At 38.9% G+C, this 16,827-nt stretch overlaps 1 protein-coding gene across 1 annotated transcript in view; it reads left to right on the top strand.

Moving 5' to 3' along the window:
• Positions 1-16,827, top strand: part of LOC128649461 (coiled-coil domain-containing protein 17-like) — a 155,173-nt gene that overhangs the window by 100,998 nt on the left and 37,348 nt on the right. Inside the window, exons 7-8 of the mRNA XM_053702741.1 lie at positions 1,043-1,183; positions 8,704-8,879. Coding sequence (XP_053558716.1) covers positions 1,043-1,183; positions 8,704-8,879 — 317 coding nt within the window. The remainder of the gene's footprint in view (positions 1-1,042; positions 1,184-8,703; positions 8,880-16,827) is intronic.

The raw sequence follows: 16,827 nt of genomic DNA, 5'->3' as shown, positions 1-16,827 counted from the left end.
GCGATCGGAAGAAGAGGATCCTCCGCGGTCGCCGGTCTTCAGTTCCATCATTGCCGGTCTTCAGTTCCACTGTCCCGGATGAAAAAAGAAGATGTAAGGGTTTTGCGGTTTAGGGTTTAATAGGTTAATTATGTTTATTGCGATGTGGGATTTTACAGTTTAGGGGTTAATAGGGTAATTAGGTTTATTGCGATGTGGGTAGTTGGTTAAGGGATTAAGGGGTTAATTACTTTGCGATGTGTGGGTTTGCGGTGTAGGTGTTAATACTTTGTGTGGGAGGTTTGTGTTTTTTTTTGTTATATTTCGTGCGGGCGGTGGTTTTTTTTTTTTTTTAATGCTCCGTTTGCCTTCTCTGCATCCCGGTGGATTCCGAAAATGGCAGGGTGGTGAAAAAATCAGTGCGCAACTGCCAACGGCGATGGACATTACAAACGCAATTATAGTATAGATTGATGAATAAACTTTAAAGCTTCATTATATTGTTATTATGAACATTACTAAACAACAAACAATGTTTTTTTCTCGTGATTAAGTGTTTACTATGGTGACTTATATAACAGTTTTGAGCATGTGCGATACATTCTGTTATTGTGAGAGCGCACTCAGAATGAATAACTATTACATAGCCTGTCTATCAATTAGCCTGCCTAACTCCACCCTATAATGACGTGCCGGGCAGTACAACCAACTCTGCACGTCACACCACTGAAGCACGATCATTTCCAGAATGCAGAGGTAAACACACACTTTGCAAATAAAAGTCTCTAATAAAAGGGTTTTAATTGATTGTAAGTCTCAACAATATTCTGATCCAGCCCAACGATTTTGTCCATTGAAATCTGATTTGATAACATTTATTCAAAGCCATCACAATATAATGCTTTTAGAAAACTCCAGTTTAGGACATGAATGAATTAGGTTATACATAAAAAGTAAACGATCTCATGAATTTAATCATCACATTAGGGTAAAAATGATTTAAGATTCTTGAATACATTATTTTTCTATGTCATTTAACTTTATTCCTAATTTGTTCACTTAGAAACACATGAGCCTAACAAATGGCATTTGAATGAGAAGCTAATTACACTTGAAATTGAAAACCAGCAACTAGAGGACCAACTCTTTAAACTTCAACTTCAAAGGCAGAAGACCGTAAGGTTTCCCAAGACATCAAATGGAGGTAAATTGTTTTATACAGGTTTGATTGTGTCATTAAACAACGCACACACAAATGAGAGCACTAACTTCTTACTTTTAATGTTGTGTGTTTAATTATCATTCTTACTGCTATAATTACATTTACTTGATTCACTTTTTTGGAGAAAGAAATATCTAACTGAAATTCCACATTTACGTCACACAGGTCCATAAATTCACAAATAATTTAAGGATCACTCCAGTAAGACAAAGCTCTAAGATTCTAAAGTTATCCTACAGAGCTAATTTAGGGCTAGATTATGAATGGAAACCTATTTATCGCTCCCGCTTGTGCGTTAGCTCCGCTAGAAGTAAGCTTTTCTTCTGTTATGTGTGATCAGTCCACGGGTCATCATTACTTCTGGGATATAACTCCTCCCCAACAGGAAATGCAAGAGGATTCACCCAGCAGAGCTGCATATAGCTCCTCCCCTCTACGTCACTCCCAGTCATTCTCTTGCACCCAACGACTAGATAGGATGTGTAAGAGGACTATGGTGATTATTCTTAGTTTTTATGACTTCAATCAAAAGTTTGTTATTTTACAATGACACCGGAGTGTGTTATTGCCTCTCTGGCAGAGTTTGAAGAAGAATCTACCAGAGTTTTACTATGATTTTAGCCGGAGTAGTTAAGATCATATTGCTGTTCTCGGCCATCTGAGGAGAGGTAAAAACTTCAGATCAGGGGACAGCGGGCAGATGAATCTGCATAGAGGTATGTAGCAGTTTTTATTTTCTGACAATGGAATTGATGAGAAAATCCTGCCATACCGATATAATGTCATGTATGTATACTTTGCACTTCAGTATTCTGGGAATGGTACTTCACTGGAATTACTCTGTAAAAAGTACATAAGAATTTTTTTATATGTATTGATTATGTTAAACGTTTTTGCTGGAATGTAGAATCGTTTACATTTAGTGAGGTACTGAGTGAATAAATGTTTGGGCTATTTTTCCACTTGGCAGTTGCTTATTCTAATTATGACAGTTTCGTTTCTCCCTCACTGCTGTGTGTGAGGGGGAGGGGCCGTTTTTGGCGCTCTTTGCTACGCATCAAAATTTCCAGTCAGTTGCTCATTGTATTTCCTGCATGATCCGGTTCATCTCTACAGAACTCAGGGGTCTTCAAAACTTCTTTTGAGGGAGGTAGATTCTCTCAGCAGAGCTGTGAGAATTATATATTGACTGTGATAAAAAACGTTACTCTGTAATTTTTTTTTTTTATTTTTTTTTCTGCTTCAGATTTAATTAATTTTGCTTTGCTAATGGGAAACCTTTGCTAAAGTTGTGTTGTTTACAAGGATTGATGCTATAACTGTTTTTCAGTTTATTATTTCAACTGTCATTAATCGTTTAGTGTTTCTTTGAGGCACAGTACGTTTTTATTAAATAAAATTGTAGCCAAGTTGCAAGTTTATTTGCTAGTGTGTTGAACATGTCTGATTCAGAGGAAGATACCTGTGTCATTTGTTCCAATGCCAAGGTGGAGCCCAATAGAAATTTATGTACTAACTGTATTGATGCTACTTTAAATAAAAGCCAATCTGTACAAATTGAACAAATTTCACCTAACAGCGAGGGGAGAGTTATGCCGACTAACTCGCCTCACGTGTCAGTACCTGCATCTCCCGCTCGGGAGGTGCGTGATATTGTGGCGCCCAGTACATCTGGGCGGCCATTACAGATAACATTACAAGATATGGCTACTGTTATGACTGAAGTTTTGGCTAAATTACCAGAACTAAGAGGCAAGCGTGATCACTCTGGGGTGAGAACAGAGTGCGCTGATAATACTAGGGCCATGTCTGATACTGCGTCACAGCTTGCAGAGCATGAGGACGGAGAGCTTCATTCTGTGGGTGACGGTTCTGATCCAAACAGATTGGATTCAGATATTTCAAATTTTAAATTTAAATTGGAGAACCTCCGTGTATTACTAGGGGAGGTTTTAGCAGCTCTGAATGATTGTAACACAGTTGCAATACCAGAGAAAATGTGTAGGTTGGATAAATATTTTGCGGTACCGGCGAGTACTGATGTTTTTCCTATACCTAAGAGACTTACTGAAATTGTTACTAAGGAGTGGGATAGACCCGGTGTGCCGTTCTCACCCCCTCCAATATTTAGAAAAATGTTTCCAATAGACGCCACCACACGGGACTTATGGCAAACGGTCCCTAAGGTGGAGGGAGCAGTTTCTACCTTAGCTAAGCGTACCACTATCCCGGTTGAGGATAGCTGTGCTTTTTCAGATCCAATGGATAAAAAACTAGAGGGTTACCTTAAGAAAATGTTTGTTCAACAAGGTTTTATATTGCAACCCCTTGCATGCATCGCGCCGGTCACGGCTGCTGCAGCATTCTGGATTGAATCTCTGGAAGAGAACATTAGTTCAGCTACGCTGGACGAGATTACGGACAGGTTTAGAGTCCTTAAACTAGCTAATTCTTTCATTTCGGAAGCCGTAGTACATTTAACCAAACTTACGGCTAAGAATTCAGGATTCGCCATTCAGGCATGCAGAGCACTGTGGCTAAAATCCTGGTCAGCTGATGTTACTTCTAAATCTAAATTGCTTAATATACCTTTCAAGGGGCAGACCTTATTCGGGCCCGGGTTGAAGGAGATTATCGCTGACATTACAGGAGGTAAAGGCCATGCCCTGCCTCAGGACAAAGCCAAAGCTAAGACTAGACAGTCTAATTTTCGTTCCTTTCGTAATTTCAAAGCAGGAGCAGCATCAACTTCCTCTGCACCAAAACAGGAAGGAGCTGTTGCTCGTTACAGACAAGGCTGGAGACCTAATCAGTCCTGGAACAAGGGCAAGCAGGCCAGGAAACCTGCTGCTGCCCCTAAGACAGCATGAATCGAGGGCCCCCGATCCGGGACCGGATCTGGTGGGGGGCAGACTTTCTCTCTTCGCCCAGGCTTGGGCAAGAGATGTTCAGGATCCCTGGGCGCTAGAGATCATATCTCAGGGATACCTTCTGGACTTCAAATTCTCTCCCCCAAGAGGGAGATTTCATCTGTCAAGGTTGTCAACAAACCAAATAAAGAAAGAGGCGTTTCTACGCTGCGTACAAGATCTTTTATTAATGGGAGTGATTCATCCGGTTCCGCGGTCGGAACAAGGACAAGGGTTTTACTCAAATCTGTTTGTAGTTCCCAAAAAAGAGGGAACTTTCAGGCCAATCTTGGATTTAAAGATCCTAAACAAATTCCTAAGAGTTCCATCGTTCAAAATGGAAACTATTCGGACAATTTTACCCATGATCCAAAAAGGTCAGTACATGACCACAGTGGATTTAAAGGATGCTTACCTTCACATACCGATTCACAAGGATCATTACCGGTATCTAAGGTTTGCCTTTCTAGACAGGCATTACCAATTTGTAGCTCTTCCATTCGGATTGGCTACGGCTCCAAGAATCTTCACAAAGGTTCTGGGTACTCTTCTAGCGGTCCTAAGACCGCGAGGAATTTCGGTAGCTCCATACCTGGACGACATTCTGATACAAGCTCCAAGCTTTCAAACTGCCAAGTCTCATACAGAGTTAGTACTGGCATTTCTAAGGTCGCATGGATGGAAGGTGAACGAAAAGAAGAGTTCTCTCTTTCCACTCACAAGAGTTCCCTTCTTGGGGACTCTGATAGATTCTGTAGAAATGAAGATTTACCTGACAGAAGACAGGTTAACAAAGCTTCAAAATGTATGCCGTGTCCTTCATTCCATTCAACACCCGTCAGTAGCTCAATGCATGGAGGTGATCGGCTTAATGGTAGCGGCAATGGACATAGTACCTTTTGCTCGCCTACATCTCAGACCTCTGCAATTGTGCATGCTAAGACAGTGGAATGGGGATTACTCAGATTTGTCCCCTACTCTGAATCTGGATCAAGAGACCAGAAATTCTCTTCTATGGTGGCTTTATCGGCCACATCTATCCAGGGGGATGCCATTCAGCAGGCCAGACTGGACAATTGTAACAACAGACGCCAGCCTACTAGGTTGGGGCGCTGTCTGGAATTCTCTGAAGGCTCAGGGTTTATGGAATCAGGAGGAGAGCCTCCTTCCAATAAACATTCTGGAATTGAGAGCAGTTCTCAATGCCCTTCTGGCTTGGCCCCAGTTAACAACTCGGGGGTTCATCAGGTTTCAGTCGGACAACATCACGACTGTAGCTTACATCAACCATCAGGGAGGGACAAGGAGCTCCCTAGCAATGATGGAAGTATCAAAGATAATTCGCTGGGCAGAGTCTCACTCTTGCCACCTGTCAGCAATCCACATCCCGGGAGTGGAGAACTGGGAGGCGGATTTCTTGAGTCGTCAGACTTTTCATCCGGGGGAGTGGGAACTTCATCCGGAGGTCTTTGCCCAAATACTTCGACGTTGGGGCAAACCAGAGATAGATCTCATGGCGTCTCGTCAGAACGCCAAACTTCCTCGCTACGGGTCCAGATCCAGGGATCCGGGAGCGGTTCTGATAGATGCTTTGACAGCACCTTGGACCTTCGGGATGGCTTATGTGTTTCCACCCTTCCCGATGCTTCCTCGATTGATTGCCAGAATCAAACAGGAGAGAGCATCAGTGATTCTAATAGCGCCTGCATGGCCACGCAGGACTTGGTATGCAGATCTAGTGGACATGTCATCCTGTCCACCTTGGTCTCTACCTCTAAAACAGGACCTTCTGATTCAGGGTCCATTCAAACATCAAAATCTAACTTCTCTGAAGCTGACTGCTTGGAAATTGAACGTTTGATTTTATCAAAACGTGGTTTTTCTGAGTCGGTTATTGATACCCTGATACAGGCTAGGAAGCCTGTTACCAGAAGGATTTACCATAAGATATGGCGTAAATACCTATCCTGGTGCGAATCCAAAGGTTACTCTTGGAGTAAGGTTAGGATTCCTAGGATATTGTCCTTTCTACAAGAAGGTTTAGAAAAGGGGTTTATCGGCTAGTTCATTAAAGGGACAGATCTCAGCTCTGTCCATTTTGTTGCACAAGCGTCTGTCAGAAATTCCAGACGTCCAGGCTTTTTGTCAAGCTTTAGCTAGGATCAAGCCTGTGTTTAAAACTGTTGCTCCGCCATGGAGTTTAAACCTGGTTCTTAACGTTTTACAAGGAGTTCCGTTTGAACCCCTTCATTCCATTGATATAAAGTTGTTATCTTGGAAAGTTCTATTTTTAACGGCTATTTCTTCGGCTCGGAGAGTCTCTGAGTTATCAGCCCTACATTGTGATTCTCCTTATTTGATTTTTCATTCAGATAAGGTAGTTCTGCGTACAAAACCTGGGTTCTTACCTAAGGTAGTCACTAACAGGAACATCAATCAAGAGATCGTTGTTCCTTCTTTGTGCCCGAATCCTTCTTCAAAGAAGGAACGTCTTCTGCACAATCTGGATGTAGTTCGTGCCCTCAAGTTCTATTTGCAGGCAACTAAGGAATTTCGACAAACGTCTTCCCTGTTTGTCGTGTACTCTGGTCAGAGGAGAGGTCAAAAGGCTTCGGCTACCTCTCTTTCCTTCTGGCTTCGTAGCATAATTCGTTTAGCCTATGAGACTGCTGGACAGCAGCCTCCTGAAAGAATTACAGCTCATTCTACTAGAGCTGTGGCTTCCACTTGGGCCTTTAAGAATGAGGCCTCTGTTGAACAGATTTGCAAGGCTGCAACTTGGTCTTCGCTCCATACTTTTTCAAAATTTTACAAATTTGACACTTTTGCTTCTTCGGAGGCTATTTTTGGGAGAAAGGTTCTTCAGGCAGTGGTTCCTTCTGTATAATGAGCCTGCCTAGCCCTCCCGTCATCCGTGTACTTTTGCTTTGGTATTGGTATCCCAGAAGTAATTATGACCCGTGGACTGATCACACATAACAGAAGAAAACATAATTTATGCTTACCTGATAAATTCCTTTCTTCTGTTGTGTGATCAGTCCACGGCCCGCCCTGTTTTTTAAGGCAGGTAAATATTTTTTAAATTATACTACAGTCACCACTTCACCCTTGGTTTCTCCTTTCTCGTTGGTCCTTGGTCGAATGACTGGGAGTGACGTAGAGGGGAGGAGCTATATGCAGCTCTGCTGGGTGAATCCTCTTGCATTTCCTGTTGGGGAGGAGTTATATCCCAGAAGTAATGATGACCCGTGGACTGATCACACAACAGAAGAAAGGAATTTATCAGGTAAGCATAAATTATGTTTTTGCGCACTCCGGTAGCACTTGTATTACAAGTTGAAAGTAAAATGTTTTTGCATGGGTGCTAACCCAATGTGTGCAAAAAGCCGAATTTGGAATATCGCAACCATGTTAACATATTCCCCCATCGACTTCAATGGAGCGCCATAAGTGGGGGAAAAACTAACACCCAAGTCGCAACAATTACGATTTTTTAGTGCACTAACCCAACATGAGTATATGAATATTCCACATTCCAACGTTCTTCACATAGCAGAATATGTTCTATTTATTCATAAATAAATATTTCTATATATACTGTATATGATGTTTTTTTGTTATAATATATATCTATACCTATATGCGTTTCTCTGTGTGTGTGTGTGTGTGTATATATATATTTATAATATATATACAGTATATGAATATCTGTTTATAAATACTTAGAACATATTCCCACTATGTGAAGAACATCGGAATGTGATTTTTTTTTTACTATAAATACACAGTTAAAAACCTTATTAAACATGTATATTACATAAATATGATTTTACATGTTTTCAGCTACTTGGCTGCAAAGGGCTCCAATGCATATTTAGACATGGATATGTATGTATTTCTATGTTAAAGCCATTTGCAGTTCTTTTTATTTTTCTAATACCCGAGGCTTCAGATCTTTGGGCCCTTCTAACATTTGAATGCAATTTATTTAAATCATTTTTATTAGATAGTGTTATTATGAGTGTAATTGTACTCATTTTTATGTGTTTGTGCAACTTTTTAGTCAAGCATAACCAGAGCTCTGAACTCTCGTTTTCCTGGTGCGCGTTAAATTCAATTGCGCACTACTTTTGACACATGCAAAGATCCGTGATAAACCCCTTATTGCCACTACTAATCTTAATCTAGCCCTTATTGGGCAAACTTCACCGAAAGCCCCATCACTCCAGCCTCTCTGGCCCCTCTAGCTTCTAGGTTATTCTATGCAGCTGATATACTAAAGCTCCCTCATCTCTTCATTGTTAAGCATGAACAAATAAACTAGTAAAGCTGGAGATTAATACATTTTGATCCATTGAAGTATGAATTAACTCTTTAAATCTAAGCGAATTAGCTTTATATAAAAACAAAGGGAACACCTTTAAGATCTTTGATTTCTTTTTCAATCCAATGACGTCACCCATGTGTTGCATATCATCTTCTGGGGGGGAAAAAGAGCAAATTCAAAAAGTGTATGTAGCTAATATATTTTTGTCATCTGAAAAAGAGACCATGGCTTCATTATTTCTAATTGCGTTTTTTTTTGTCATTCAGAAAATGGTTTTCAATTGCCAAGATTCATGAAAGGGCAGGCGAACCAGAAAATAAATACCTTAAATGCAGAACTGGAACTTTTAAAGCAAGAAATGGAAATTCAGAGGATAAAGCGTCAAATAAAAACTGCCATTACTCAGAAACCTGCACCTCAGCAAACAGCTCTCCCTCTTATGGTAACTAGCATCAGTAAATATCTGTATGTTGTGGGATTATCATCCTATTACTTCACATTTTAAACAAATATTAATTAGAATAAACTGTTTTTAAAGACACAGCAACATTTGGTAATTACAATACATTTTTTTCGGTTGTCTTGTAATACACATCAATGCAATTTAAAGGAACAGTAAAGTCATAATTAGACATTCATGATTTAGACAGAGCATACAATTTTAAACAACTTTCCAATTTACTTATGTTATTTAATTTGCTTCCTTCTCTTGTTATCCTTTGCCTAAAGGTTTATCTAGATAAGCTCAGGAGCAGCAAAGAACCTAGGTTCTAGCTGCCGATTGGTGGCTGCATATATATGCCGATTGTGATTAGCTCACCCATGTGTTTAGTTAGAAACCAGTAGTGCATTGCTGCTCCTTCAACAAATGATACCAAGATAATTAAACTAATTTGATAATAGAAGTAAACTGGAAAGTTGTTTTAAATTGTATTTTCTACCTAAATCATTAAATAAATATTTTGGGTTTCATGTCCCTTTAAGGTTCCTAATTATATTTTTATGCCGCAGTTCAATTATGTTCTTTAAAAAAAAAAAAAATCTTTCTCATTCAGGTCCGTAAGGCCAGGTTAAATAATAACATTGTATCGTGCACGTCCACACCTGAATTAGGAAGCAATCATTTAAAAAACATAATAGTACAGCAGCATAACAGGTACATTTAGGAATTAGCAGCCTTGTAAGAAACATGACACTAAGGGCCTGGTGAGCTAAAGCGCTCTGGTGTGGTGAAATTATCCTAGAAGTCTCGTCAGTACTGCAAGGTCCCTTAAAGAATTTTAGAAAGGTAAATTGTAGCTTGAGAGCTGATTATCTTGCTATGCAGGACCTGGATGTGAAGAAGACACATCTGCATTACAATATAAGGCTTTAAAAAAATGTGTGATTTCTCTCCATGCCAGAGAGTTTTCTGGTGGTGAGAGTCCACAATCATCAGGTCCTAATGGATAGTAAACTAAATGTGCTGTAAAATAAAAGTTTTATTTTAAATTATCTCTTAAATTAATCTTTACAAGCTGCACATTTACATGCATGATAGAAAATGTAGGTTTTCTTATCATTTTAATTTTTAAGCATGGTTTCAGGGTACTCTCTGTTTACTGTTCATTCCTCCATAGTTGTGGCCAAATTGTTTGCCCTCCCAGCTTTACACAATTAACACTCAGATGGTTAGTGAATTCCAATGGGAGGAGTTATGGTATCACAAAATTTGGTACATAAAGTTCACGCCAACTTAGGGATAATCATATAGAAGTAAAAGGTTCAGACCAAGTTTCAAGCACAGTCACAATTTACTTGGTACTCACGCTTTCGTATCCAGCTTTGCACGACCTGTGATTGGAGATTGTGACCGTAAGACTGGCTACTAAGTGCGAGCATACCCACAAACTGCTCAAGCCTTAAGTTGTCCCATTAACTCGGATTCCTCAAGCTATGTGTCACCTGTGCAGCTATAACCACTTCCTCTGACGGAAAATTTATTGATTGCCCTCCATTGGCCAAAGTAGTGATACTCACAGCATCTATAGCAATAAGCTCCAATCTGGAGCTTCTCCTCATCACTTGGCCTCTTCAAGCACCTCCAAACACCGGATGGAAATGAAACCCATAATAGGATAATAATAGTTGAAAAGCCCAGTGAGGAAAATAAAAATGTAAATTTTATTCCAAGTAGGTTAAAAACATAACCAAAAAAAAAATGGATGTTTTTAACCTACTTGGAAGACAATTTTACATTTTTATCTTCCTCACTGGACCTTCTGGCTATTATTTTCCTATCATTCGGCTAGATTAAGAGTTTTGCGGTATGAGTGAAAAAGCAGCATTATGGCTCTTTTTCACTACCGCTGGTATTACGAGTTTTGCAGATATATCTGTACCGCACACTTTTTTGGCCGTAATGCAACGTAACTACGGCAGCTTTTAAAAAGTCCTTTTTCAATGGGACTTCCACAGTGCCGGTATTACGATTTTGCCTGTCCGGCCAAAAAGTGAGCGGTACAGTCAATACCGTCAAGATCCATACCGTAAACTGAAAGTCAGTAGTTATGGGTTTTATGCTACAATGCCGTAACATAAAACTCATAACTAAAGTGCTAAAAAGTACACTAACACCCATAAACTACCTATTAACCCCTAAACCGAGGCCCTCCCGCATCGCGAACACTAAAATAAAACTGTTAACCCCTAATCTGCCGCTCCCGACATCGCCGCCACTAGAATAAACATATTAACCACTAAACCGTCGCACTCCCGCATCGCAAGCACTAGTTAAATATTATTAACCCCTAATCTGCTGTCCCTAACATCGCTGCAACCTAAATTACTGTTATTAACCCCTAATCTGCTGCCCCCAAAATCGCAGCCACTATACTAGATTTTAACCCCTAACCCTAAGTCTATCCCTAACACGCCTAACTTTAATGTAATAAAAATATATCTAAATAAATATTACTATCATTAACTAAATCATTTCTATTTAAAACTAAATACCTATAAAATAAACCCTAAGTTAGCTACAATATAACTAATAGTTACATTGTATCTATCTTAGGTTTTAATTTAATTTCACAGGCAAGTTTGTATTTATTTTAACTTGGTAGACTAGTTAGTAAATAGTTATTAACTATTTACTAACTACCTAGTTAAAATAAATAAAATGTACCTGTAAAATAAAAACTAACCTGAGTTACACTAACACCTAACCTTACACTACAATTAAATAAATTACATTAATTAAATACAATTAAGTAAATTACAAAAACAAACACAAAATAAAAAAGAAATTATCAAATATTTAAACTAATTGCACCTAATCGAATAGCCCTATCAAAATAAAAAAGCCCTCCCAAAATAACCCCCCCCCAGCCTACAATAAACTACCAATGGCCCTTAAAATGGCCTTTTGCAGGGCATTGCCCCAAAGAAATCAGCTCTTTTACCTGTAAAAAAAAATGCAAACAACCCCCCAACAGTAAAACCCACCACCCACATAACCAACCCCCCAAATAAAATCCTATCTAAAAAAACCTAAGTTCCCCATTGCCTTAAAAGGGCATTTAGCTCTTTTTTCTGCCCAAACCCTAATCTAAAAATTAAACCCACCCAATAAACCCTTAAAAAAAACACTAACCCCCGAAGAACCACTTACAGTTTTTGAAGACCGGACATCCATCCTCATCGAAGTGGCAGAAGTCCTCAACAAAGCCGGCAGAAGTCTTCATCCAAGCGGGCCAAAGTCTTCATCCAAGCTGGCAGAAGTCTTCATCCAGACGACATCTTTTATCTTCATCCATCCGGCGCGGAGCGGCTCCATCTTCAAGACATCCGTCGCTGAGCATCCTCTTCTTTCCACGGCTAACGAAGAATTAAGGTTCCTTTAAGGGACGTCATCCAAGATGGCATCCCTTGAATTCCGATTGGCTCATAGAATTCTATCAGCCAATCGAAATTAAAGGTGAAAAATTCCTATTGGCTGATGCAATCAGCCAATAGGATTGAGCTTGCATTCTATTGGCTGTTGCATCAGCCAATAGGAATTTTTCACCTTTAATTCCGATTGGCTGATAGAATTCTATCAGCCAATCGGAATTCGAGGGACCCCATCTTGGATGACGTCCCTTAAAGGAACCTTAATTCTTTGTTAGCCGTGGAAAGAAGAGGATGCTCAGCGAAGGATTTCTTGAAGATGGAGCCGCTCCGCATCAGAAGGATGATGATAGAAGATGCCGTCTGGATGAAGACTTCTACCCGCCTGGAGGATGACTTCTAGCCGCTTGGATGAAGACTTCTCCCGGCTTCATTGAGGACTTCTTGCCGCTTGGATGAAGACTTCTGCTGGCTTGGATGAAGACTTCGGCCCACTTGGATGAAGACTTCTGCCAGCTTCACTGAGGACTTCTGCCGCTTCGTTGAGGATGGATGTTGGGTCTTCAAAAGCTGTAAGTGGATCTTCGGGGGTTAGTGTTTGGTTTTTTTAAGGGTTTATTGGTTGGGTATTATTTTTAGCTTAGGGTTTGGGCTGAAAAAGAGCTAAATGCCCTTTTAAGGGCAATGCCCATCCAAATGCCCTTTTCAGGGCAATTGGGAGCTTAGGTTTTTTTAGATAGGTTTTTATTTGGGGGGTTTGGTTCTGTGGGTTTAACTGTAGGGGGGTGTTTGTATTTTTTTTTTACAGGTAAAAGAGCTGATTTCTTTGGGGCAAAGCCCTGCAAAAGGCACTTTTTTAGAGCTATTGGTAGTTTATTTTAGGCTAGGGTTTTTTTATTTTGGGGGGGCTTTTTTATTTTGATAGAGCTATTAGATTAGGTGTAATTTTTTATTTTGTGTACTTTAGTGTGTGTTTTTTTTGTAATTTAGTTAATTGTATTTAAATAATGTAATTTATTTAATTGTAGTGTAAGGTTAGGTTTTATTGTAAGGTTTTATTTTACAGGTACTTTTGTATTTATTTTAGCTAGGTAGTTAGTAAATAGTTAATAACTATTTAATAACTAATCTACCTAGTTAAAATAAATACAAACTTACCTGTGAAATAAAAATAAAACATAAGCAAGATACAATATAACTATTAGTTATATTGTAGCTAGCTTAGGGTTTCTTTTACAGGTAAGTATTTAGTTTTAAATAGGAATTATTTAGTTAATGATAGTAATTTTTATTTAGATTTATTTTAATTATATTTAAGTTAGGGTTAGACTTAGGGTTAGGGTTAGGAGTTAATAATTTTAGTATAGTGTCATCCGACATTGGGGGCAGCAGATTAGGGGTTAATAAGTGTAAGTAGGTAGGGGCAACATTGGGGGCAACAGATTAGGGGTTAATAAGTGTAGGTAGGTAGCGACGACATTGGGGGTGGCAGATCAGGGGTTAATAAATATAATGTAGGAGTCGGCGATGTCGGGGACAGCAGATTAGGGGTTAATAAATATAATGTAGGTGTCGGCGATGTTGGGGCGGCAGATTAGGGGTTAATAAATATAATGTAGGTGGCGGCGATGTCTGGGGTGGCAGATTAGGGGTTAATAAATTTACGGCTAGATTTAGAGTTGGGCGGTAGCCGTCAAAACCAGCGTTAGAGGCTCCTAACGCTGTTTTTTACCGCCCTCTGGTATTTGGAGTCAGTCAGGAAAGGGTCTAACGCTCACTTTCCAGCCGCGACTTTTCCATACCGCAGATCCCCCTAGAAATCTAACGACAAAACTCCAGCCGCAGAAAAAAGTCAGTAGTTAAGAGCTTTCTGGGCTAACGCCGGTTTATAAAGCTCTTTACTACTGTGCTCTAAAGTACACTAACACCCGTAAACTACCTATGTACCCCTAAACCGAGGTCCCCCCACATTGCCGCCACTCTATTAAATTTTTTAACCCCTAATCTGCCGCTCCGTATACCCCCGCCCTCTAAGTTATCCCTATGTACCCCTAATCTGCTGCCCCTAATACCGCCGACACCTATATTATATTTATTAACCCCTAATCTGCCCCCCCAACGTCGCCGCCACCTACCTACACTTATTAACCCCTAATCTGCCGAACGGACCGCACCGCTACTATAATAAAGTTATTAACCCCTAATCTGCCTCACTCCCGCCTCAATAACCCTATAATAAATAGTATTAACCCCTAATCTGCCCTCCCTAACATCGCCGACACCTAACTTCAAGCATTAACCCCTAATCTGCCGACCGGAGCTCACCGCTAATTCTAACCCTAACCCTAACACCCCCTAAGTTAAATATAATTTTTATCTAACGAAATAAATTAACTCTTATTAAATAAATTATTCCTATTTAAAGCTAAATACTTACCTGTAAAATAAATCATAATATAGCTACAATATAAATTAAAATTATATTGTAGCTATTTTAGGATTAATATTTATTTTACAGGCAACTTTGTAATTATTTTAACCAGGTACAATAGCTATTAAATAGTTCATAACTATTTAATAGTTACCTAGTTAAAATAATTACAAAATTACCTGTAAAATAAATCCTAACCTAAGTTACAATTAAACCTAACACTACACTAGCAATAAATAAATTAAATAAAATACCTACAATTATCTACAATTAAACCTAACACTACACTATCAATAAATTAATTAAATAAAATACCTACAATTATCTACAATTAAACCTAACACTACACTATCAATAAATTAATTAAATACAATGCCTACAAATAAATACAATTAAATAAACTAACTAAAGTACAAAAAATAAAAAAGAACTAAGTTACAAAAAATAAAAAAATATTTACAAACATTAGAAAAATATTACAACAATTTTAAACTAATTACACCTACTCTAAGCCCCCTAATAAAATAACAAAGACCCCCAAAATAAAAAAATGCCCTACCCTATTCTAAATTAAAAAAAGTTCAAAGCTCTTTTACCTTACCAGCCCTGAAAAGGGCCCTTTGCGGGGCATGCCCCAAAGAATTCAGCTCTTTTGCCTGTAAAAAAAAAACATACAATACCCCCCCCAACATTACAACCCACCATCCACTTACCCCTAATCTAACCCAAACCCCCCTTAAATAAACCTAACACTAAGCCCCTGAAGATCTCCCTACCTTGTCTTCACCTCACCGGGTTCAGCGATCAGTCCAGAAGAGGGTCCGAAGTCTTGATCCAAGCGGCGGCTGAAGAACTCCATCATCGGGCTGAAGTCGGAAGTCCATCATCGGGATGAAGTCTTCTATCAAGCCGCATCTTCAATCTTCTTTCTTCCGGAGCGGAGCGGAGCCATCTTCTTCCCAGCCGACGCGGATCCAACCTCTTCAAGCGACGCCTACTCGCCGAATGACGGTTCCTTTAAATGACGTCATCCAAGATGGGGTCCCTCGAATTCCGATTGGCTGATAGGATTCTATCAGCCAATCGGAATTAAGGTAGGAATATTCTGATTGGCTGATGGAATCAGCCAATCAGATTCAAGTTCAATCCGATTGGCTGATCCAATCAGCCAATCAGATTGAGCTTGCATTCTATTGGCTGTTCCGATCAGCCAATAGAATGGGTTAGGATTTATTTTACAGGTAATTTTGTAATTATTTTAACTAGGTAACTATTAAATAGTTATGAACTATTTAATAGCTATTGTACCTGGTTAAAATAATTACAAAGTTGCCTGTAAAATAAATATTATTTATGGACCGAACGCTGAACCCGGTGAGGTGAAGACAAGGTAGGGAGATCTTCAGGGGCTTAGTGTTAGGTTTATTAAAGGGGGGTTTGGGTTAGATTAGGGGTATGTGGGTGGTGGGTTGTAATGTTGGGGGGGGTATTGTATGTTTTTTTTTACAGGCAAAAGAGCTGAATTCTTTGGGGCATGCCCCGCAAAGGGCCCTTTTCAGGGCTGGTAAGGTAAAAGAGCTTTGAACTTTTTTAATTTAGAATAGGGTAGGGCATTTTTTTATTTTGGGGGTCTTTGTTATTTTATTAGGGGGCTTAGAGTAGGTGTAATTAGTTTAAAATTGTTGTAATCTTTTTCTAATGTTTGTAAATATTTTTTTATTTTTTGTAACTTAGTTCTTTTTTATTTTTTGTACTTTAGTTAGTTTATTTCATTGTAGTTATTTGTAGGTATTTTATTTAATTAATTTATTGATAGTGTAGTGTTAGGTTTAATTGTAGGTAATTGTAGGTAGTTTATTTAATTAATTTATTGATAGTGTAGTGTTAGGTTTAATTGTAACTTAGGTTAGGATTTATTTTACAGGTAATTTTGTAATTATTTTAACTATTTTAGCTATTAAATAGTTCTTAACTATTTAATAGCTATTGTACCTGTTTAAAATAATTACAAAGTTGCCTGTAAAATAAATATTAATCCTAAAATAGCTACAATATAATTATAATTTATATTGTAGCTATATAAGGGTTT

The sequence above is a fragment of the Bombina bombina genome, chromosome 2 (genome assembly GCF_027579735.1).
Source record: "Bombina bombina isolate aBomBom1 chromosome 2, aBomBom1.pri, whole genome shotgun sequence".
NCBI lineage: Eukaryota > Metazoa > Chordata > Amphibia > Anura > Bombinatoridae > Bombina > Bombina bombina.
This window is presented reverse-complemented; position numbering and strand designations above follow the sequence as displayed.